Genomic DNA, 24,440 nt, shown 5'->3' on the forward strand with positions numbered 1-24,440 from the left:
TTTATTGTGCGTACCAATTACCTCCCAACTCCTACCACTATGCCAGCCGCCAGGCTGATAGAAGTTGGTAACCATTCATTTAACTAGCTCGCAGCTCACGAACCGGCCTTTTCGGAACGCCCTATGGGGCTAGAACCTTCAACCTCCCAATCCCGAGGCGTATGCCTTAACTACTGGGCCATGGCGACTGGTTAAATATGTGCTCTTTATATTGTTTTATATGATAAAAATATCAAACTCTGTGCTTATCAATACAATATAACAAGGGATCCGGACAAAATCCCCTGCGGACAAAACACCCCTGTCACTTTGCATAGTGAGGGGGTTTGGCATAAATACAGCACAATATCTACATTATGATTACCTGTGGCCCCATAACTCTGCAGAGGTCAGGCATTTTACTTCTATGGTGATAAGATTATTTCACAACTCCACTAGGCAGGAACCCTAGAAGTAGATCATACCAAAAATGTGAACGTGACTCTTTGTAATGATGTGTTCATATTTTGCTTTAATAAGCACTTTTAGCAGAGAAATTTGGTTATCGGTGTTTTACATCTTGGATGAAAAGGTGGCAGATTGTCAGTTTCATATTGTAATTACATTCTCTATTTGAATATATGTTAACATGTGAACGAGCATTTCGTTACTTGCTACCATTGGAGACGGACGCAGAACTTGTTAAAGCTTTGGTAAATTTAAGAATATATTTTTAATATTTGTATATAATTCTTCTGTTTTATTATTACATCTTAAAGGATAAACATAGTGTGTCTTATAATTGTTAACTAATGACAGACAGTATCTGTCTTCAACATCTTTTTAAAGGTAAGTTTTTTCTTTTTCTAAATTGTTTTTTAACTTCAATATCCTCCATTTATGGCTAAAAAATCTTGTTCTTTGTTTTCCGGGATGTAAATATCAACAAATCTTTTATCTAAAATTGATAAAAAGGGCAATATTAAATAAATTATAAATTGGACAAAAAATATTTTTTAGTGGAAAACAGTTTATTCAGTATGGTAAAATATGATTTTTAAATTAAACATTAAAAGATATTATGCATGTCTGACATAATGAGGACGTCATGAAAAATAAAATATTATCAGCATGGCAAAAAAAAACCCACAAAAAATGTGCTTCTGTAGAAATCTAGAATAATAAAGCATGTCAGAGTGGCAGAAAATATATATAATTATGTACATCAATACAATCTTAAGAACATCCAGGACTTAAAACTCCTGAAATTTCCTTTTTTTTTTTTTTTGGCATTTTGCGTAAATAAAAAAAAATACTAAAAATCAAAGGAAATTCCTCAATTCCTCAAAAAGTTATTTTCTCTTCAGGTTCCTTAAATCAGACTTGGACTTGTTAAAATATACCTGTAATTGTTGTAAAATATGACACCAAAATGTGTGACCAAATGTTCTATTTAGAATGCACATATTTATCGATAACCAATTTGTTCATTTGGTAAACCCAAGACCAATTTTATCAAGAAATTGGGAAATTCATATGGGGATAGTTGCACATTTTGAAAAGAGTATATTTTTTTTTCTGACTCCCAATAGGGATAGCCACATTATATAAGGTATGTTCATTTGCGAAGCAAAAGCTATGAAAAAGACACTGAAATAAGTTAAGATGAACATACGTATAATAAATACAATATTTTTTCCCAATAGATCGATACTAGCTTCGCCAGTGAAATATAACTTTTTCGAAAAGGAAATGACAAGTAAAATTTGGCAAAGTATATTTTGGTTGTTGCAGTTCTGTAACTTTAATGTAAATACATTGTGAAAAAGTTTTACTTCCATATAATTATTTATGTATTGGAAATGGACTAAAAAGATATCAAATTATAGCTGTAGTTTTCATTAGGCATAAACAAAAAATTCTTTGTTTCCGGTATCCCGACCTACCCTAAATTTTTTGCCCGACCCTAATGTTTTTATGGCCTTAGAGGATATTTTTTTTCACCTTTTTGTTTTTTATGCTTAAACATGGTCAGTGATGTTAGAAATCAACTTACTGATGCTCTAAAGGCATAACTCCCTTATTTGTATTCATTTTTGACACAAAAATAATTTCTGAAAAGTAAAAAAAAAAATCCAACCTACCTACCCTAATATTTTTGAGCTTGTTACCAGAAATGAAGATTTTTTAGGGCTTATCATGCAGTATTGTATGGTGGCATAGAGGGGACATAGGAAATATTTTATTTATCACGTGCGCACATGATAACTATCAGGTTCTCATGTGTTAGCTTCCACGTGCGCACGTGATAAATAAAATATTTCCTATGCGAACGTGTTAAATAAAATATTTCCTATGTCCCCTCTATGCCACCGTAGTATTGTGCCATTTTTTGTTCTTTAATTTTTCTAATCAGGTGAAAACTTGATAATCCGGTAATATTGACCAACAACATCTGCCAATGTCATAAAATTGAAAAAGTCATACCAGTGAATATGATCTTAACTGTATATTTGTGATTAAAAAAAAAAAAGATTTTTTTTTATAAATGTGCAATCACCCTTATTGGAATTATAATTATAACTTAGAGACAAATTCAAATTCTAGTGTTTCATCTATACTGAATGTTACAATATAACTGTTTGCATGAAGTGTACTTTTTTCATTCCTTATTTCATGGTCGTTGAAATGCACACAAGGTTTTCTGCCTTTTCTTAGACAAATATTCTTTACAATATTCAGACAGCAGTAAAAGAAAAATTCAGATATGTAGATATCACATTTCTCTTAAAATGAGCCGCACCATGAGAAAACCAGCCAATGTTTGCTAACATTTTCTCTAGTTGCAATAGGCTTTAAAAGCGAACAGCAGATGCAGATGCGCAGACTGGTCTGGATCCATGCTGGTCACAAATGCACTATGTTGGTTTTCTCATGGTGTGGCTCAAATGTCATTTGCACCTTTTAAACAAACATTACCAGATATTTATTCTAAGATTCAGTCTAAGTTCTGTCAAGATTAATTTTTTTGGTAAAACTTAAACCATATAAACTTGAAAAATTAAAATCATACTTTTCCTCCTAAAGCATGTTACAGTAAACCTCGCTTATAAAGAACTCGGATATAAGGAACACTCAGTTATAAGGAACAGTTTCCAATTCTCTGATCTAATTTCATCTTAATTCAATATAAAAATCCTCGGTTATAGGGAAGTCGTGCTAAGGAACACTTGGTTATAAGGAACACCTTTTCCAGTTCCAAAGTATGAAATTCAGTGGAATTAAACCCCCCGGTTATAGCAAATAGACATCAGGCGCGTTGCGAGGCAACTGCTATGGGGGCGGCGTGAGATATTGACTGGGTGGGTATGGGAGGGGTGTCCCCTCATAGGTTGTGGAATGTTTTTTGCTAATTGTACCATTAATGGCACTATTTCCTTGCATTCCTTGCTATACGAATATAAGAACCTCGGTTATAAGGAACAAATTTTAGAGGTCCCAAGCAGCTGAGTGTTCCTTATAAGCAAGATTTACTGTAAATAGAGATTTAAACAGGCTACTGTCTTTTGATATCAGTGTTATAAGGTCGAGGGTGATATCCTTCCTGCAGCTGTAACATAATTTAACGTATCTGATGGCCCTTTCACGCTTCCGTAGAATCAACATTTATTACACAAAATTAATTTTGAAAATATTTCTGAAATGTCTAGGTCTGCAGCTCTCAAGTACGGAAATATCTTGCATCCAAGGCAGATAACATATATTTTTTCGTAGATGAAAAGCTGACATGTCCTGCTAAAGCACAGGTATTTTCAAATTGTTAAAAAGTGCTGAAAATTGACTCCCCATTAGCAAAAAAAATGTATTTAGACAGGGTGAGCCCTCCCCGAGACCTGACCATAGACCATTGCAAATGCGACTTTCGTTTTCAAGTTTAGCCTGTTTACTTTCCTTTTCTTTACTTCTGGAAAAAGCTGAAGGTCATTTGATGTCATTTTCTGTGTTGTCAAAAATATACATAATATTGCCTGGCTAGATTGTATAAAAATGTGCTGGCATCTTAAGGATATGGGCTGGAAGTGGTGAGGTTTTTACCAAACCCCTTCTGCCCGTATCTTCCGAGTCTGATAACATTGATCAAAAGACTGTTGTCCATTTATCATGAAATGCATACTGAAATATTGAAAATACTTGGCACAAATGCTTCCAGTAATTAGATGACATGTCGTGTGCAAGACCCATACCCTAGCTTCAAGGGCAACAGGTCACATATTTGGTCCAATCTAAATGAAATTTGGTCAGAATATTTGCTTCCATGACATCACTAGGTAAAACATATTTACCCTGTTATGCTGTGCCATCATGGACCTCTTATCTAATCAAGCCCGCCCGCTTAGCTCAGTAGGTAAGAGCGTTGGTCTACGGATCGCAGGGTCGTGAGTTCGATCCTCGGGCGGGGCTTATGTTCTCCGTGACTATTTGATAAACGACATTGTGTCTGAAATCATTAGTCCTCCACCTCTGATTCATGTGGAGAAGTTGGCAGTTACTTGCGGAGAACAGGTTTGTACTGGTACAGAATCCAGGAACACTGGTTAGGTTAACTGCCCGCCGTTACATGACTGGAATACTGTTGAAAAATGGCGTTAAACCCAAAACAAACAAACTTATCTAATCAATAATTCTGCCATTCACCAAGGGATTTTACAATTGCTTGGAACAATAATTGTTCCCTATAATGAGTTGACATGTCATGTGCAAGACCCAGATCCCTAGCTTCAAGGGCAAAGTCTCACTTAGAAGTTAACAGTTTCTTGATTGTCTGGTCCATAACTCTGCCATTCATCAAAGGATTTTAAAATTACTTAGCACAAATGTTCCCTTTAATGAGTTAATTTATTTTGTGCAAGACCCACGCCCCTAGTTCCAAGGTCAAGTTACCTTTGGTGTTTTTTGTCTAGTCTAACCTTTTTATGCATTATATATATAGTGTTCAAATAATTGACATAAATGTTACCATTACAAGACATTGTGTCATGTGCAAAGGTCAGTGTCACAGGAACCCAAATTGTCATTCTTTTTTAGCTCATCTGATTTTTAGAAAAAAAGAGTTACTGTCATCACAAGATCGGCACTGGTGTCAGCATTGGCGTTGCCTGGTTAAGTTTTATGTTTTAGGTCAGCTCTTCTCCTAAACTATCAAAGCTATTGCTTTGAAACTTGCAACACTTGTACGTTCACCATCAATAATTGACTCTGTACAGCAAGAAGCATAACTCCTTCCTGCTTTTTGCAAAAATTATGACCCCTTTTTGACTTATAAAATCAGATTGTTAAGTTTTATATTTAGGTCAGGTTTTCTCCTAAGCTATCAAAGCTTTTACTTTAAAACTTGCAACACTTGTTTACCATCAATAGCTGACTCTTGACAACAATAAGCACAACTCCATCCTGCATTTTTGCATGAACTATGGCCCCTTTTGGACTTATAAAATCAGATTTCTTGGTTAAGTTTTGTATTCAGGTCAGCTTTTCTTCTAAACTGTCAAAGCTATTGCTTTAAAACTTGCAACACTTGCTCACCATCAAAAGCTGACTCTGCACAGCAAGAAACATAACTCCATCCTGCTTTTTGCAAGAATTTTGCAAGAATTATGGCCCCTTTTGGACTTAGAAAATATCAGATTTCTTGGTTAACTTTTGCGTTTAGGTCAACTTTTCTCCTTAACGGTCAAAGCTATTACTTTAAAACTTGGAGCAGTTATTCACCATTAGAAGTTGACTCTGCACAGCAAGTACTATAACTCTACATTGCTTTTTGCAAGAATTATTGGACTTAGAAAAGCATGGGTAGGACAATATTTCTATTATACAGTGACAAAAAAATCAGATAAGCGTCTGCACCCACATGGCGGTGCTCTTGTTTGTACATGAAATTACCTCCTTTTTATATGATAAAGTACAATACATGTGTACAATACATTTTGTTTTTATATCAGTTTTCCCACAAATTTGAAAATGAAATTGTTTTAAGTAAGGTGATTGGTATTGATAAATATAAAATTCTATTTATTTTAATTGTAGACTTGTAGAATAACTTAAGGGTATATATAGGTAAATGCAGCATTGCTATGGTTGTAATACATTAGGTTGATATGTAGTGCAGCTCTGCATTGATCAGCTGTAGAATTAACCATTTCTGGTGTGTAATTTAAGAACAAGTTTTTTAATACCATAATTTATTACAAGAGTCATGCATTTTATTTGTTTATTAAAAAATTACCTCCCTATAATATGATATAATGTTTAATTATATTTTTGTTTATTTTTCAGTACCAATTTAAAAATAAAATAAGATTAAATCTATAAAATACAGATATAAGCATTTGATAGCATTCAGCAATTATAGATTTCCAGACATTTTCAAACATCAGAATGTCTTCATGAATTATATGATATATAGTTATGATTTATGTACATTGTTAGTATGTTGACTTTTTATTTAAAAGATGCTTTATCACGTTTGACATCGCGCGAGTGTAATAAAGCCATTAAATAAAAATGATAATACACTAGTGTAATAAAGCTTTGACGTCGACGTCATTTATAGCATAGGCGAAGTCGGTCATATTGTCTTGTTTATATAGTAAAGGAAAGTAGAATTTTTGATGTTTCGACAAAAAAGGCTAATATGTGATAAAAAGAATATTACATTTGTGACTTTCCACATTGCATTTATTAAACTCGTTGAATAAAATTGATAAAATGCTCAACAGAGCCTCACCTTTTATTATTTTATTCAACTTGTTTGATAAATTCAATATGAAAAGACACTCGTGTAATATCCTCTATTTATTGGCATGCAGCATGTTCTGTGAAAAATGTCCTTAGGCAGTAGATGTTGGTAGTTCTGTTACAAATTCTTGTATAAATCTAGTATATTACTTTTAAGAAGAAAAATGCTATAAATAGCATATTGCTTTCTATTTTAAGAAATACATCTTTTGACAGATATCCGAAAGCCAGACTGATTGTGTTCACTTAGAAATCGAACATGAAACTGACATTATATTGTGCTGTAAGTTGTGTTTTATATATATATATAAATATATTAATCAATAACAGTCATTAACTGAGAATTGATTTACCAAAATTCTAGTCTTAAAAGAGTAGTAGAACTTTTTTTTTAGCTTACTAGAGCACAAAGTGCTCAAGGTGGGCTATTGTGACAGGTCATTGTCTGGCAATTGTGTCGGCATGCATCTTCTGTCAATTTTTGCCTCGTGAACACTCTAGAGGCCACAGTTATGACCCAATATTTATGAAACTTGGCCAGAATGTTTGTCTTGATGATCTCTAGATCAGGTTTGAAATTGGGTAATGTGGTGTCAAAAACTACGTCAGAAGGCCAGATCAACTCTGGTGAGCGATATAGTGCCATCATGGCCCATTTGTTAATGCTTACATTTGATTTGCAAGTAATTAGAAACTCAGCTCAGAATTAAGAGAGGCTATAAACAAATATTAAGTTTACTTGCTTCCCCACAGACAGAGAGCTCTGTGCCAGTACCAAGTTTTTCAAGTATAAGCAAGCAGTTGTTAATTTACAGGAAAACTACTGAAATTATACAACATGGTATCTCTTATGTATAGATCGACCTCTTATCTGAGGGATCTGCCTTCATACAATTTCGTACCCTGCTGTTACATAACAGAAATACTGTTGAAAAACAGTGTTAAGCCTAAAACAAACAGTTTTATACATTTTTTTCACGTTATTTTTCCATGTATAGTTTATACACATTTGTTTACAGACTGTCTTATCTCGCCATTAGGGCCTCTTTGGCCGAGTGACTTCAAATCACTTGCCCTTCATCGATGGGGGTTCAAGCCTCACTCTGGGCAATGAATTCTACATGTTGGGAAGCCATCCAGCTGGCATATGGAAGGTTGGTGGTCCAGGTGTCCCCGCTCATGATGAAATAATGCATGGAGGAGCACCTTGGGACTTCCTCCACCATCAAAGCTTGAAAGTCGCCATATGACCTTTTTCCATTTGGAATAAATGTTTGCCTCAATGAGACAGAGTGTGGCGTGCAACTCCAAGTCCTTTTGACAGCTGTCGGGCTTGACATGTTGCCCGTGGGCATTTAGTTTACTGTGTGTTGTTCTATTATTCAACTGTAGTTTAGTATATTAGCATTACATGTGCGGAGGATTCCTCAGCAACCTCTGTCTGAAACTTCACTCCCAAGAAGAAATGACCATAATAACTTCTTGTTCCAGTTGGATCGTTTTTCATTGAGTTATTTCCCCTTGATTATTCAGCATAAGTGAATATAGTGCCCCACTGTCCAGAGTATTCCTCACCAATTCTTGGCTGATATTCAATGAAACTTTGTAGGAAGCTTCACTCCTAAGAGGAGATGTTTATATTTTGCACATGCTTTTTTAACTCATGGTGAGCTATTGGGATCATGCTGTGTCTGTCGTCCGTAGTCCGTTGTGCATCCATCCATCCGTCAAGTCGTCGTCATCAACAATTGTGTTTAAACGACATCTTCTTCAAAACTACTGAATAGAATTTGATGAAACTTGGCCTGGATGTTCCTTGGGTGGTCCTCTGCCAAAATTGTTCTAATGGTTCTGCTTGGTTGCATGTAGGGGTCACCAGAGCTAAATATAGAAAAATCTTCAAACAACATCTCCTTCTAAACCAGTGGTCTGACTTTCAAATAATTTCACACAAATAGTTCTTATATCACCCTTTACCAATATTGTTCAGATTATACCAATTCGTAAAACAAACATGGTCACCAGGGGACTTGGTCACTTTTCCCTATATGCATATAGTGGAAATTTAAAAAAATCTTCTTGTCTGAATGGATTTTGATGAAACTCTACACAAATGATCTCAGGGTACCCGTCTTTCAAGATGTTCAAATGGTTCTGGTTCATTGAACATATGGGTCTTTTTGGTTAGACTTAGGTTTTCAGCTATGAGACTTTAAAAAACTTTTTCCCTCAAGCTTTGATATTTGGCATGTGATATAAGGGTGTTACCTAATAAGTTTTTGATTGTAAATATAGTTTAGGTAATTTATGTCAAATTCATGGTCACTTAATGAATGTTTTTTTGATCAATACATTAATTAGTAAGCAATGAGATATTGTAACCAAACTTGGTATACTAGTTAGTTTTTATAGATGCCAAAATTCAGCTGCATTCAATGCTTTCTTTCTGCAGACAATGCATTTTTAAGGGTAAAACTTTATCCTATATGGCGGGTCATACCAGTTAACTGAATTTGCTTGTTCTATATGCCTCTTAGGTTTTTATTTATATTTCAGGTTATATGCTTAGCATTTGCTATAACCTGTTTCACAGGTCCTGAGATTGCTGCAGATGCCAAGCCCATTCCTGGATGTGCTTCAAACACAGAGGTATATTTCTACAATATGCTTAATGAATGAAGTACTTACCTTGTCATCTGGTCTTTTGAACTCAAATGACTTATCAAATTGCAAGAATATAATTATTAAAACCTCATATTTTCTGTATTTCTGTAAAGAACAGCCTTTCACGACTGACTAACTAAGACACTTTATTTTAAATGATGCGTTGATTTATTACATGATTCAAATGTGCTAAAATCTCTTATATTATGTTATACTTCAGTGTCCACAAGGAAGAAGAATTTCCAGGTAAGTACCAACATGTGCATTCTCTATGATGAATGCGAGTTTGTTGCTTGTTACAAGCCTTGTTGCCAGACTTCTAAAGTCTGTTCACTCTGGCTCCTTATTTCCAACAAAAAAGTTATAAAATTTAAGTTAATTTAAGGAAATAATTATTTCTTGTTCCAGAGAAAAATATTATATTATTTTAATGAGGCAAATATTTCATTTATCAAGACTTTTTTTGGTATGTGAAATTGCTGGTTTCAGTCATCATTTACTATTGCATCTTAAGATGTCCGTTGGTGTTCTTTTTACTTTTTGTCCATCTGTTGCTCTGTCAGACTTGCTCTTTCCCAGAATATTTTTGCAACGGATAGTCCGAATTTAAATTTAATGTTAAACTAAATGTATGTATAAAATGTTTGCTCAAACAACTTTTTATGTGCAAATGTTTCACAGACATGTGCAGGGTCAGCTTGAGCCGCGAAGTGAATCGAGCAACTCAGATGATGATTCATCAGACTTAAACCCAGGTAAATGTTCACCAGACTCAAACCCAGGTAAAAGTTCATCAGACTCAAATCCAGGTAAAAGTTCATCAGACTCAAACTCAGATAAAGGTAATCAAACTTAAACAGAGCATATGTTCCTCATGACGATTTGATAAAAGACATTGTGTCTGAAATCTTCCGTCCTCCACCTCTGATAATTCATGTGGGGAAGTTGGCAGTTACTTGTGGAGAACAAGTTTATACTGGTACAGAATCCAGGAACACTGGTTAGGTTAACTGCCCGCCGTTACCCGACTGAAATACTGTTGAAAACTGGCGTTAAAACCAAAACAAACAAACAAACTTAGTTAAAGGTTCATCAGACTCAAACTAAGGTAAAGTTTCAGCAGACTCAAACACAGTTAAAGGTTCATCAGACTCAAACTCAGTTAAAGGTTCATCAGACTCAAACACAGTTAAAGGTTCATCAGACTCAAACACAGTTTAAGGTTCATCGAACTCAAACACAGTTAAAGGTTCATCAGACTCAAACACAGTTTAAGGTTCATCAAACTCAAACACAGTTAAAGGTTCATCGAACTCAAACTAAGTTAAAGGTTCATCAGACACAAACTCAGTTAAAGGTTCATCAGACTCAAACTCAGGTAAAAATTCATCAGACCCAAACACAGTTAAAGGTTCATCAAACTCAAACTCAGTTAAAGGTTCATCAGACTCAAACTCAGTTAAAGGTTCATCAGACTCAAACTCAGTTAAAGGTTCATCAGACTCAATCTCAGTTATAAGTTCATCAGACACAAACCAAGGTAAAGGTTCATCAGACTCAAACTCAGTTAAAGGCTCATCAGACTCAAACTCAGGTAAAAGTTCATCAGACTAAAGCTCAGGTAAAAGTTCATCAGACTCAAACACAATTAAAGGTTCATCAGATTCAAGCTCAGGTAAAACTTCATCAGACTCAAGCACAGTTAAAGGTTCATCAGACACAAACTCAGTTAAAGGTTCATCAGACTCAAACTGAGGTAAAAGTTCATCAGACTCAAACACAGTTTAAGGTTCATCAGACTCAAACTCAGTTAAAGGTCCATCAGACTCAAACTCGGTTAAAGGTTCATCAGACTCAAACTCATTTAAAGGTTCAACAGACTAAAACCCAGGTAAAGGTTCATCAGACTCAAACTCAGGTAAAGGTCCATCCGACTCAAACTCAGTTCAAGGTTCATCAGTCTCAAACACAGTTAAAAGTTCATCAGACTCAAACCCAGACAAAGGTTCATGAGACTCCAATTCAGGTAAATGTTCACCAGACTCAAACACAGTTAAAGTTTAATCAGACTCAAACTCAGTTAAAGGTTCATCAATCACCAGGTAAAGTTCACCAGACTCAAACACAGTTAAAATTAATCAGACTCAAACTCAGTTAAAGGTTCATCAGACTCAAACTCAGGTAAAGGTTCATCAGACTCAAACTATCAGTTCTACAAGCAATTCTTGCCTTGTGACTTTATGGTTTTTGACTTGAAAGGGAAGTGATAAAATTTGTAAGTGAAGATTTAGTCTGAAAAGAAGTTTTGTTGTCTCAAATGTTCCTCTGCTGATTTTCTATCAAGACTTTTCTTCAAATTGCTCCTTTTCATTTCAAAATAGATAACAAAGAACAAGATCAATTTTCCCTACATATTTATAGTGGAGACCTTTAGAAATTTATTTTAATCTTATTTCACAAAATGCCTCTTTGTTCCTTTGGTGACACTTTACCAAGTGTTATCATATGATAATGATTCATCCAAATTTATTGCCATTAAAGAAGATAGTCACTTTCAGTAAATTTTTAAGTAGCAGTAAATTTAAATTTCTCTGTATTTGTATATGATGTTCACTTTCAAAATCTTCTCTGAAACTGCAAGTTTGATGTAGGAGTTTCTTCATGAAATTGTCACCACTGGGTATAGTTCTACTGTGAAATCATTAATATTTATGAGGGTGACTAATTTGCATGGATTTCATGGTTAAAACATTATACAAAATGTAATCCCAATGAACAAAAAATAATTCTCATTCATTTTATGTCCAAAAGTTAAAATCCACAAAATTACCTTTTTGACCCAAACCACGAAATTACCTGACAACGAAATAAAATGATTTTACAGTAACAGCATTTTTAGCTCACCTGAGCACAAAGTGCTCAGGGTGAGGTATTGTGATCGCTCACCGTCCGGCGTCCATCCATCCGTTTTTCTGACGTCCGTTCACACTTTCTTTAAACAACATCTCCTCCTAAACCAACAGGCCAATTTTGATGAATCTTCACAGGGATGTTCCTTGGAAGGTCTTCTTTAAAAATTATTCAAAGAATTGAATTCCATGCAGAACTCTGGTTGCCATGGCAACCAAAAGGAAAAACTTTAAAAATCTTCTTCTCCAAAACCAGAAGACCTAGAGCTTAGATATTTGGTGTGAAGCATTGCCTAGTGGACCTCTACCAGTTTTGTTCAAATCATGACCCCGGGGTTAAAATTGACTCCGCCCCGGGGTCACTTGATTTTACATAGGAAAATCTTCAAAAATTTTCTAAAAATAAACCAGAAGGCCTAGAGCTTAGATATTTGACATGTAGCATTGACTAGTGGACCTCTACAAAATTTGTTCAAATCATGACCCCCAGGGTCAAAATTGACCCCCCCAGGGGTCACTTGATTTTACATAGAAAAATCTTCAAAATTTTTCTAAAAATAAACCTGAAGGCCTAGAGCTTAGATATTTTACTTGTAGCATTGCCTAGTAGACCTCTACAAAATTTTTTCAAGCATGACCCCTGGGATCAAAATTGACCCCGCCCCAGGGGTCACTTGATTTTACAAAAGGAAAATCTTCAAAAATTTTCTAAAAATAAACCAGAAGGCCTAGATCTTAGATATTTGACATGTAGCATTGCTAGTAGACTTCTACAAACTTTATTCAAATCATGACCCCCGGGGTCAAATTGACCCCGCCCCATTGGGTTACTTGATTGTACATAAAAAAAATCTTCAAAATTTTCTAAAAAAAAACCAGAAGGCCTAGAGCTTAGATATTTGATATTTAGCATTGCCTAGTGGACCTCTACAAAATTTGTTCAAATCATGACCCCCGGGATCAAAATTGGGGCGGGGTCGCTTGATTTTACATAGGAAAATCTTCAAACATTTTCTAAAAATAAACCAGAAGGCCTAAAGCTTAGATATTTCACATGTAGCATTACCTAGTGGACTTCTACAAAATTTGTTCAAATCATGACCCCCGGGTCAAAATTGACCCCGCCCCAGGGGTCACTTGATTTTACATAGGAAAATCTTCAAAAATTTTCTAAAAATAAACCAGAAGGCCTAGATCTTAGATATTTGACATGTGGCATTGCCTAGTAGACTTCTACAAAATCTTTTGAAGTCATCACCCCCAGGGTCAGATTGACTCCGCCCCATGGGGTTACTTGATTGTACATAAAAAAATCTTCAAAATTTTCTAAAAAAACCCAGAAGGCCTAGAGCTTAGGTATTTGACATGTAGCATTGCCTAGTGGACCTCTACAAAAGTTGTTCAAATCTTGACCCCTCCAGGGTCAAATTAACCCAGCCCCAGGGGTTACTAGATTGTACATAAGGAAATCTTCACAAATTTGCTAAAAATAAACCAGAAGGCCTAGATCTTAGATATTTGATATGTAACATTGCCTAGTAGACTTCTACAAACTTTGTTCAAATCATGACCCTCGGAGTAAAATTGGCCCTGCCCCAAAATTTCTAAAAATCATCAGTTTGACATTTGAAACATGTAGCTCATATTACTCTGGTGAGCGATCCAGGGTCATCATGACCCTCTTGTTACATTGTTGCTCTTAGCTTTGCTTATTATCATGAAAACTTTAAAATAACTTTGAAAGTATTGTTTTGTACTTTTATGTAACAATTAATCTACCGATTGATTATATTGTATGAACTATGTCCAATATCTTTGTAAAATTGAACAGATTGGCTGGAAGTTTACATCCAACATGATTTTTTTCCCTCATTTAAATAATTTGCTGTTAGTGTGTATTCGAGAAAATAACACACTAAATGAATACTGAGGAATTTATAAACTGTGTGTAAAACAGCCATAAATCTCTATTCCGAAAGAATTTGCTAATAACATATTTCTATAATGCAGAAGTGGACAGATGTAGCCCAGATCCCTGTGAAAATAATGGCACATGTGTAGAGGTTGCAGACAACTACACATGCAGTTGTAATGACGGTTTTAAAGGCAGGAACTGTGAAGGTATTTGAGCCGTGCCATGAGAAAACCAACATAGTGGGTTTGCGACCAGCATGGATCCAGACCAGCCTGCGCATCCATGCAGTCTGGTCAGGATCAATGCTGTTTGCTAACAGTTTCTCCAATTCCCATAGGCTTTATAAGCAAACAGCATGGACCCTGACCAGACTGCGCGGATGCGCAGGCTGGTCTGGATCCATGCTGGTCGCAAACCCACTATGTTGGTTTTCCCATGGCACGGCTCATTTGTATTTCTATATGAGAACTGCTTTTGTTTGGTTTGGTTTATATGTCATACTGACACAATTATCGGTCATATCCTTTCTGCACCTGTAACGTAATTAAAATTTTTCGGCTACTGGCTAGACGATAGTAGGACACGATTTTGCAACCACTGAATGGAAGATAGTATGACTCAAGTTTGCATTCATTTGAGGGAGGATAATAGACATCGTTTATGCAACCACTATGTCTCAATTTTGTAACCGCTGAAGGGAAGACAGTAGACCTTGATTTTACATTCATTAAAGAGAGGATAATAGGCCTTGATTTTGCAACAACTGAACGGAAGATAGGATGACTAGATGTTACCACAGAAAGGAAGATAATAGGTTGGGACTTTGTAACCATTAAAGAGAGGATAATGTATGTCTCCCACAGTGGTGTGGGAGACAAATTGATTTACTCTAGTCTGTGTGTGTGTGTGTGTGTGTGTGTGTGTGTGTCTGTCTGTCTGTCTGTCTGTCTGTCACAAAGCTTGTCCGCACTCTAAGTCAAATATTTCTCATCTGATCTTCACCAACTTGAACAAAATGTGTTTGACTATAAGGCCTAGGCCAAGTTCGATAATTAACCAAATCGGTATAGGCATTTTGGAGTTACGGCCCTTGAATTCTAAAAAATCGGCCTTTTTACTCTTGTCCGCACTCTAAGTCGAACGTTTCGCATCTGATCTTTACCAAACTTGAACAAAATGTGTTTGACCATGAGACCTCGGCCAAGTTTGATAACTAGCCAAATCGGTCAAGGCATTTTGGAGTTACGGCCCATGAATTACAGAAAAATCGGCCTTTTTACTCTTGTCCACTCCCTAAGTCAAACATTTCTCATCCGATCTTCACCAAAGTGACCAAACATGAACAAAATGTGTTTGACCATGAGACCTCGGCCAAGTTCGATAACTAGCCAAATAGGTCCAAGCATTTTTGAGCTATGGCCCTTAAATTACTGAAAAATCAGCCTTTTTACTCTTGTCCGCTCTTTTAGTCAAACATTTCTCATCTGATCTTCACCAAACTTGAACAAAATGTGTTTGACCATAAAACCTTGGCCAAGTTCGATAACTAGCCAAATCGGTGTAGGCATTTTGGAGTTCTGGCCCTTGAATTGTAGTGAGTAAACAGTATATAAAGACTGACTTGCTATTTAGATGATTAGGCAGTTGTGGGAGACATTCGCTTTTCCCAGCGGCTGAAGGGAAGATAACAGGAATTTATTGTTGAACTAGTAAAGGGAAGTAATTGAAATTAAGTGTGCAACCACTGAAGGGAAGATAATAGGCCTAGATTTTGCAGCCACTGAATGGAAGATAATAGCGAGAGTTAGATTTTTTGAGCACCTCAGCAAAAAAATTGGATTTTATTATTATTATCATTATTATTATTATTATTATCATTATTATTACTATACTAGATTTATGTAGTGCCCTTTTCATGATAAACATGTTCAAAGGTGTTTAACATATAGAAAACGCAGCCACACTGTGAGGGCGCGAAATTCATCCTCTACTAGTACAGACACAGAGCAATCTGACCAGAGGGACAGAGTGAGATAAAGCCCCCAGAAAAGATAGACAGAAATCCTTTTTAGATACAGACTTGTCCAGCTAACTTAGCCTAGCTCTTTGCAAATAGACAGTCTGGTTCTTCAACATGTCGGGTGTATAGCAGAAGCTGTCTTTCCTGGGAAGAACAGTACAGACTTCTAAGTTAAGTTGGAGACACTTAAGAGCATTTCAGAAATTTCCGGTGCCTGGACCGGGATTCGAACCCCGTACCGCTGGATTGACAGTCAAGCATGTTACCACTAGACCACCGACCCACCTGTTTGATTTGATACAGCCATTGATCAGAGGAAAGTCAGAGTTTTAATTCTTTTTTTTCAGTGATTACTGCTAATGTCTATCTGTTCTCATTGGTACACAGTGACATGGGCATGGCTGTAAAAATTATTTCTAGCTGATTATTGTTTTATTTATATGTAGATATTAAACATTTACATTTACAAATGTATATGATTTGTTGTCTGAAGTGATTGCACATGCATTTATTGGGCTAATTTTTGTGTTGCAAATAATACATACTAAAACTATAAATTATGACTGACACATCACTTTTGATTCCATATCTAATGTTTTTATTTTGATGTAAATGAGATGTGGAACCAAAATTTGTAATCCTGTTTGGCGCCATATAACCTATACTGTGTTGGTGCGCCGTAAAACCCAAATAAATAAATAAATGACACATCACAAGAGGTGAGATATACTGTACCTCTACATGTAACAAGCAATTTAAAAAACCCTAAAAATATGTCTTTCCATACTTACAAAAGCAGTTGAACCATGTGAACAGGGACCATTGTTTTCTCTCCAAATATTTTGTATCTACAGAATCTGAAGCAGTTGAACCGTGTCAAATGGGACAGATCTTTATTTGCTTCCTTTCTTATTTACAGAAGCAGTTGAACCATGTAAAATGGGACAGATTTATTTGTTTCCTTTCTTTATTTACAGAAGCAGTTGAACCATGTCAAATGGGACAGATCTTTATTTGTTTCCTTTCCTTATTTACAGAAGCAGTTGAACCATGTCAAATGGGACAGATCTTTATTTGTTTCCTTTCCTTATTTACAGAAGCAGTTGAACCATGTAAAATGGGACAGATTTATTTGTTTCCTTTCTTTATTTACAGAAGCAGTTGAACCATGTCAAATGGGACAGATCTTTATTTGTTTCCTTTCCTTATTTACAGAAGCAGTTGAACCATGTCAAATGGGACAGATCTTTATTTGTTTCCTTGCCTTATTTACAGAAGCAGTTGAACCATGTCAGATGTGACAGCTCTTTATTTGTTTCCTTTCTTATTTACAGAAGCAGTTGAACCTTGTAAAATGGGACAGATCTTTATTTGTTTCCTTTCTTTATCTATAGAAGCAGTTGAACCATGTCAAATGGGATAGATCTTTATTTGTTTCCTTTCCTTATTTACAGAAGCAGTTGAACCATGTCAAATGGGACAGATCTTTATTTGTTTCCTTTCCTTATTTACAGAAGCAATTGAACCATGTCAAATGGGACATATCTTATTTGTTTCCTTTCTTATTTACAAAAGCAGTTGAACTATGTCAAATTGGACACATCTTTATTTGTTTCCTTTCCTTATTTACAGAAGCAGTTGAACCATGTCAAACTTGACAGATCTTTATTTGTTTCCTTTCCTTATTTACAAAGGCAGTTGAACCATGTCAATGGGACAGATCTTTATATGTTTCCTTTCCTTATTTACAGAAGCAGTTGAACCATATCAGATGGGACAGATCTTTATTTGTTTCCTTTCCTTATTTACAAAAGCAGTTGAACTATGTTTACTGTGATAGATCTTTCCATATTTACAGCATGAGCTGAATCATGTGTACAGGATGGATCTGTCTTTATTTACAGATTCTAGAGCAGTTAAACAATGATTATTGGGACAAAGCTTTATGTGTTTCTTTATTTACAGAAGCAGTAACTGTTAAATCATGTCCAGAGGGAGGATGGGTCTTTTTCAATGGGAGCTGTTACTATGTTAGTACCACGACAGTAAGTTGGATATCTGCTCTGGTACGTAAACATTTTTAGCTCACCTGAGCCAAAGGCTAAGGGCGAGCTATTGTGATTCCTCACCGTCTGTCGTCCGTCCGTCCACACTTTCCTTTAAACAACATCTCCTCCTAAACCATCAGGTCAATTTTAATGAAACTTCACAGGGATATTCCTTGGACGGTCTTCTTTAAAAACTATTCAAAAAATTGAATTCCATTTAGAACTCTGGTTTCCATGGCAACCGAAAGGAAACACTTTAAAAATCTTCTTGTCCAAAACCACAGGTCATAGGGCTTTTATATTTGGTTTGTAGCATCATCTAGTGGTCCTCTACCAAGATTGTTTAAATTATTCTCCTAGGGTCAAATATAGCCTCGCCCTGGGGGTCACATGGTTTACATAGACTTATATAGGGGAAACTTTGAAAATCTTCTTGTCAAAAACCACAAGGCATAGAGCCTCAATATTTGGCATCTGACATCATCTAATGGTCCTCTATAAAGATTGTTCAAATTATGCCCCTGGGGTAAAAAGAGGCCCTGCCCCGGGGGTTCCAAGTTTTACATAGATTTACATAGGAACAAACTTAAAAAATCTTCTTGTCTGAAACCAAAAGACCTAGGCCTTTGATATTTGGTATGTAGCATTGCCTTGTGGTTCCCTACCAAAATTGTTCAACTATGCCCCTGGGGTGAAAAGAGGCCCTGCCCAGGTGGTCTCAAGTTTTACATAGACTTATGTAGGAATAAACTTAAAAAAATCTTCTTGTCTGAAATCGAAAGACCTATGTCTTTGATGTTTGGTATGTAGCATTGCCTTGTGGTTCTCTACCAAGATTGTTCAAATTATGCCTCTGGGATGAAAAGAGGTCCTGCATCGGGGGTCCCAAGTTTTACATAGACTTGTATAGGGGAAAAAAATCTTCTTTTCTGAAACTGCAAGGTCAAGGCTTTTAATTTTTGGTATGTTGCATTGCCTAGTGGTCCTTTACCAAGATTTTCAAAATAAGCCTCTGGGAAAAAGAGGCCCTGCCTTTGGGATCCAAGTTTTACATAGACTAACATTGGAAAACATTGGAAAACATTGGAAAACACTTTTAAAAATGTTCTTGACTAAAAGTTCAAGGGCTAGGCTTTTGATATTCAGTATGTAGCATTGCCTAGTGGCTCTCTAACACACTGTTCAAATTATGCTCCTGGGGTGAAAAGAGGCCTCTCCCCGAGTGTCACATAGTTTGTTTATGAGTTATATAGGAACAAAATACTAAAAATTATCTGATCATATTTCCTAGACTGTTTAATTATAATTATCTTATGACCCCAAGTAATTAGGGGTCACTTGACTGTAACCTTGACCTACTGACCTACTTTCTTGTTTTTTTAAGATACAGCCTTGAAATTTGGATGACATTTACAGTTTTGCATGCCGAGTTTTAAACAGATTTTCAGTGACCATCAATGTGACCCACTGACCTACTTCCTTGTTTTCTAAGCTACAGCAAAAGGATTTGGGCCACCTGTAATTTTTTAGCTCGTCTTTTTGAAGAAAAAGTAGAGCTATTGCACTCGTCCCAGTGTCTGCGTCAGCGTCGGCTTTGGTTAAAGTTTTTGATAAAGTCTAATATCTCTGTTACTATTAAAGCTATTGACTTGAAACTTAAAATACTTATTTACCATCAAAGTCTACACCAGGAGAAACAATCCCCATAACTCTGATTTGAATTTTGACAGAATTATGCCCCTTTTTATTTTAGAATTTTTTGTTAAAAGTTTTGATAAAGTCAAATATCTCTGTTACTGCTAAAGCTTTTGACTTGAAACTCAACATAGTTATTTACTACCAAAGTCTACACCAAGAGACAGTTATGTCCCTTTTTGACTTGGAATTTTTTTTACTGGCAAAGCTCTAATTCAGAGTCTAGCACTGAGAAAAGTCGAGCGCGCTGTCTTACGGACAGCTCTTGTTTTTTTTTACAGATTTCGAAAGTAATCTTGCATAATCTTTACTAATCTAGTGGTCCTCTACCAAGATTGTTCAAATTATCCCCCTAGGGTCAAATATGGCCCCGCCCCGTGTGTTGCAAGTTTTACATAGACTTATATAGGGAAAAAAGTTTAAAAATCTTCTTGTCTGAAACCAAAACTCTTAGATCTTTGATATTTGGTTTGTAGCATTGTCTTATGGTCCTCAACCAAAATTGTTCAAACTGTACCCCTGGGGTGAAAAGAGCCCTGGGGGTCCCAAGTTTTATATAGACTTGTATAGGAAGAAGCTGTAAAAATCGTCTTGTCAGAAACCATACAACCTAGGCTTTTGATATTTGGTATGATGCATTGTCTGGTAGTCCTCTACCAAAATTGTTCAAATTATGCCCCTAGGGTTAAATGAGGTCCCGCCCTGGAGTCACTTAGTTATTATATGAGTTATATAGGAAAAATACTTAAAAAATCATCTGATCCTATTTCCAAGACTATTTAATTATAATTACCTGATGACCCCTAGTAATATGATGTCACTTGATTGTGACCTTGACCTACTGACCTACTTTCTTGTTTTTTAAGATACAGCCTTGAAATTTTGATGACTTACACAGTTTTGCACACAAATCGTAAAACTGAATTTCATTGACCATGAATGTGACCTACTGACTTTCTTAATATTTTATCATCAGTTTGACATTTGAAACATGTAGCTCATATTACTCAGGTGAGCGATCCAGGGTCATCATGACCCTCTTGTTTATAGCTTTTATTCAAACTAGGCTTCTGTATTAACGTGTCAATCCGTAAGACTTTTAGTAAAACTACGCATGACTAAACTCATAACAAAGTTAAAATTGAAAATATATAAAACTTGTAATCATATGGATTGCCATTTACATTTCACTACTTAGCATAATTCCAAAATTCTTTGACCATGCATATTTCTTGTGGAGTTCCTATCATCATTAGCACCACCTCGAAAGTATCAATATATTAATTGGCTCTTTTTTCAACTCACTTGAAAAGAAAGAGAAGGAGCCAGTGTTTACAAGCCGTGTGAATAGTATTCAGAGTTCATTGAAAGAAAATTTATATGTATAGGAAAATATTTACATTAAAAAAATAATATTTGCAAATTACATAAAATCATGAAATGAGTAATATACAATTTTCAAAAGTAATCAAAATAACTTTAATTAATATTGACAGGCTGCCTGCAATGAAACAGGTGGATATCTTGCAGAGATCCAGAGTCAGCTAGAACAGGAGTTTCTGAATAATATAACTAGTGATGGTAAGTTAGACAATTTTATTGCTGTTTTAAGTAGTATTTGCTAATGCTCTCATTTGGTTGCGAATGTACTAAAATGATTGTGGGAGGGTTGTATGCAATCGATGTGTGTGTGTGTGTGTGTGTGTGTGTGTGTGTGTGTGTGGGTGAGGAGGGGATCAATTAGATTTTACTGTTTAGCTGAGACATGCAAAGAGTGTAACTCATTTACCAAGCCTTCTTTGACCCGCAGTTGAATATAAAATATATAAGTCTAGGTTTTAAATACTGAAGGAAATCAAAATTGGTTCTGTAAACTGACTTTGAGGTTTATAGTCACTTGAGCATAAAGTGCTCGAGGTAAAGTTGTTATGACTTCTTACCACAAAGGTTACGCAGATGAGCTGTGAAATTCAAGTAATAAACAAATTTGAATTAAAAATATAATTATCTGCTTTCTCATAATTACTGCAATAATGATAAGCATTACGATTTTAAATGATAAGCATTACAATTATAAATGATAAGCATTACAATTATATTTTTGTAGGTTTTAAGATTATTATCTGATTAAATTTTGAAGGTGACTACTTTTGGATAGCCTTGAATGATAGGCAGACTGAGGGCCAATTTGTTTGGGAAACATCAGGGGACCTAGTGTCTTTCGAGTATTGGGGTTTGGAAAACTTCCAGCCAAAACCTGATACAGACTGTGTTTTCTTCGCCAATAAAGCTTCTGATAACAGATACTATTGGTTCGAAGTCGACTGTGATTATGATTTTGTGTTTTACGTCTGTGAAACAGATGTCATTTGACTTTGTGAGTCCAAGACTGTTTAAACATTTTTAATTAATTTTATAGTAACCTTCATTTTTATCATGTCAGGACCATCAATTGTTTCTAAAGGTGCTCAAAATAGCCACCTGACGTAACAAAATAATTTGCAGTACATGTATATATTCATAAAGACAGTTTCAAAAATGATCTCATTCTTTCATTTTAGCATAAGATGTGTGCTAAATTGCAAATTATTTAAATGAAACATAATGTTATGTAAAATCATAATATCATGTACATGTATATATATTATGACTTTTGAAATGGGTTCTATCCATTTTCTTTACAGACGTTTAGCAGAAGAAGATGTTCAACTTTAGAGGACTAAAACAGGACAATTAGTTTTACAAAAGAATATGCCAGTGGACTGAAACATTTTTCTGGCATTTGTGAATGTACTAAACATTTTCATTGAAAGTTATTATGTATTCTTTTTAATCTTTTTAATTTAAACCAGTTGTTCATTCCAGATTCTCAATAATAAAGCATTACAAAATAAAGATGATTACCATCTGTTTTGAATTAATAAGATGCTATTGTAGGCAAACTTAAAAGGAAAGATACAAATAAATGTTACTTAATTGCTTGCAACCATTATGTCAGTCAAGGTTCAAAAGTTGGCCATTACTTTTTTGAGGCCAGTATGTTAATCAAATCAGATTGAACCATGAATGGCAATCAACTCTTATTGAATCCGGTATGTCAGTCGAGCCAGGTTTTTCCATGTTGGACAGTTATGTTGAAATTATTGTGTCAGTCAAGTTAGATTGTACAATGTACAACATTCAACTCTTATTGAATTAATTGTGTCAGTCAAGCCAGATTGAATTGTGTATGACAATCAACTCTTATTGAAACCATTATGAGTGTCAAACCACATTGAACCATGTATGACAGTCAACTCTTATTGAAACCATGAGTGTCAAACCACATTGAACCATGTGTGACAATCAACTCTTATTGAAACCATGTGTGTCAAACCACATTGAACCATGTATGACAGTCAACTCTTACTGAAACCATGAGTGTCAAACCACATTGAACCATGTATGAAAATCAACTCTTATTGAAACCATGGGTGTCAAACCACATCGAACCATGTATGACAGTCAACTCTTATTGAAACCACGAGTGTCAAACCACATCGAAACATGTATGACAATAAACTCTTATTGAAACCATGAGTGTCAAACCACATTGAACCATGTATGACAGTCAACACTTACTACAATTATGAGTGTCAAACCACATTGAACCATGTATGACAATCAACTCTTACTGAAACCATGAGTGTCAAACCACATTGAACCATGTATGACAATCAACTCTTACTGAAACCATGTGTGTCAAACCACATTGAACCATGTATGATAATCAACTCTTACTGAAACCATGAGTGTCAAACCACATTGAACCATGTATGACAATCAACTCTTACTGAAACCATGAGTGTCAAACCACATTGAACCATGTATGACAGTCAACTCTTACTGAAACCGTTTTGTCAGTCAAGCTAGATTGAATCACATATTGACAATGAACTCGTTTTGAAACTGTTATTTCAGTCAAGCCAGATGGAAAGCCATTTTGACACCAATATGTCGATCAAGCCCCATAAAAACATGTATGACAATCAAGTTTTATTGCAACCAGTATGGCAATAAAGCCAGATTAAAACCACAAAAGAATCAAGCATTACATGAAATAGTATAGCAATTAATTCGTTTTGAAACAAACTGAATTGAAAGCATGTTATTCTGAAGTTTAAAGCGATAAAAACCCTATTAGTTCAGGTATTTTTTTGTAATAATGTACCGCTTCACTACCGTGGAAGGTAAAAGTTTGTACTTTAAATCTCAAGTATGCAATGGCATTGACCTTGACATAATGACCCATGCAAACAGAAGTCATAATGACCCTGACATTTGGTCCTTTAAACAATGCCATCAATCGACAAAATGCAGTTATCATAGGAAGTTGAAGGCTGTAGATATAGAGTCGATACAAGCATATTCCAAAA

At 35.4% G+C, this 24,440-nt stretch overlaps 1 protein-coding gene across 2 annotated transcripts; it reads left to right on the top strand.

Moving 5' to 3' along the window:
• Window positions 1-632: 632 nt before the first annotated feature.
• On the top strand, window positions 633-22,920 carry LOC123530194 (lectin BRA-3-like). 2 transcript variants are annotated; one of them, XM_045310943.2, is made up of 10 exons: window positions 633-692; window positions 6,991-7,057; window positions 9,331-9,423; window positions 9,659-9,684; window positions 10,120-10,193; window positions 14,358-14,468; window positions 18,248-18,348; window positions 21,522-21,606; window positions 22,166-22,402; window positions 22,710-22,920. In XM_045310943.2, the coding sequence occupies exons 2-9, from the start codon at window positions 7,034-7,036 to the stop codon at window positions 22,396-22,398; spliced, it is 747 nt and encodes a 248-aa protein (XP_045166878.2). In that variant the 5' UTR covers window positions 633-692; window positions 6,991-7,033; the 3' UTR covers window positions 22,399-22,402; window positions 22,710-22,920. The 2 variants fall into 2 exon arrangements, with proteins under 2 accessions (XP_045166878.2, XP_053377706.1); XM_053521731.1 differs by lacking the exon at window positions 633-692 and having other exon boundaries at window positions 6,377-7,057.
• Window positions 22,921-24,440: the final 1,520 nt, after the last annotated feature.

This window comes from Mercenaria mercenaria, chromosome 13, assembly GCF_021730395.1.
Source record: "Mercenaria mercenaria strain notata chromosome 13, MADL_Memer_1, whole genome shotgun sequence".
Lineage (NCBI taxonomy): Eukaryota > Metazoa > Mollusca > Bivalvia > Venerida > Veneridae > Mercenaria > Mercenaria mercenaria.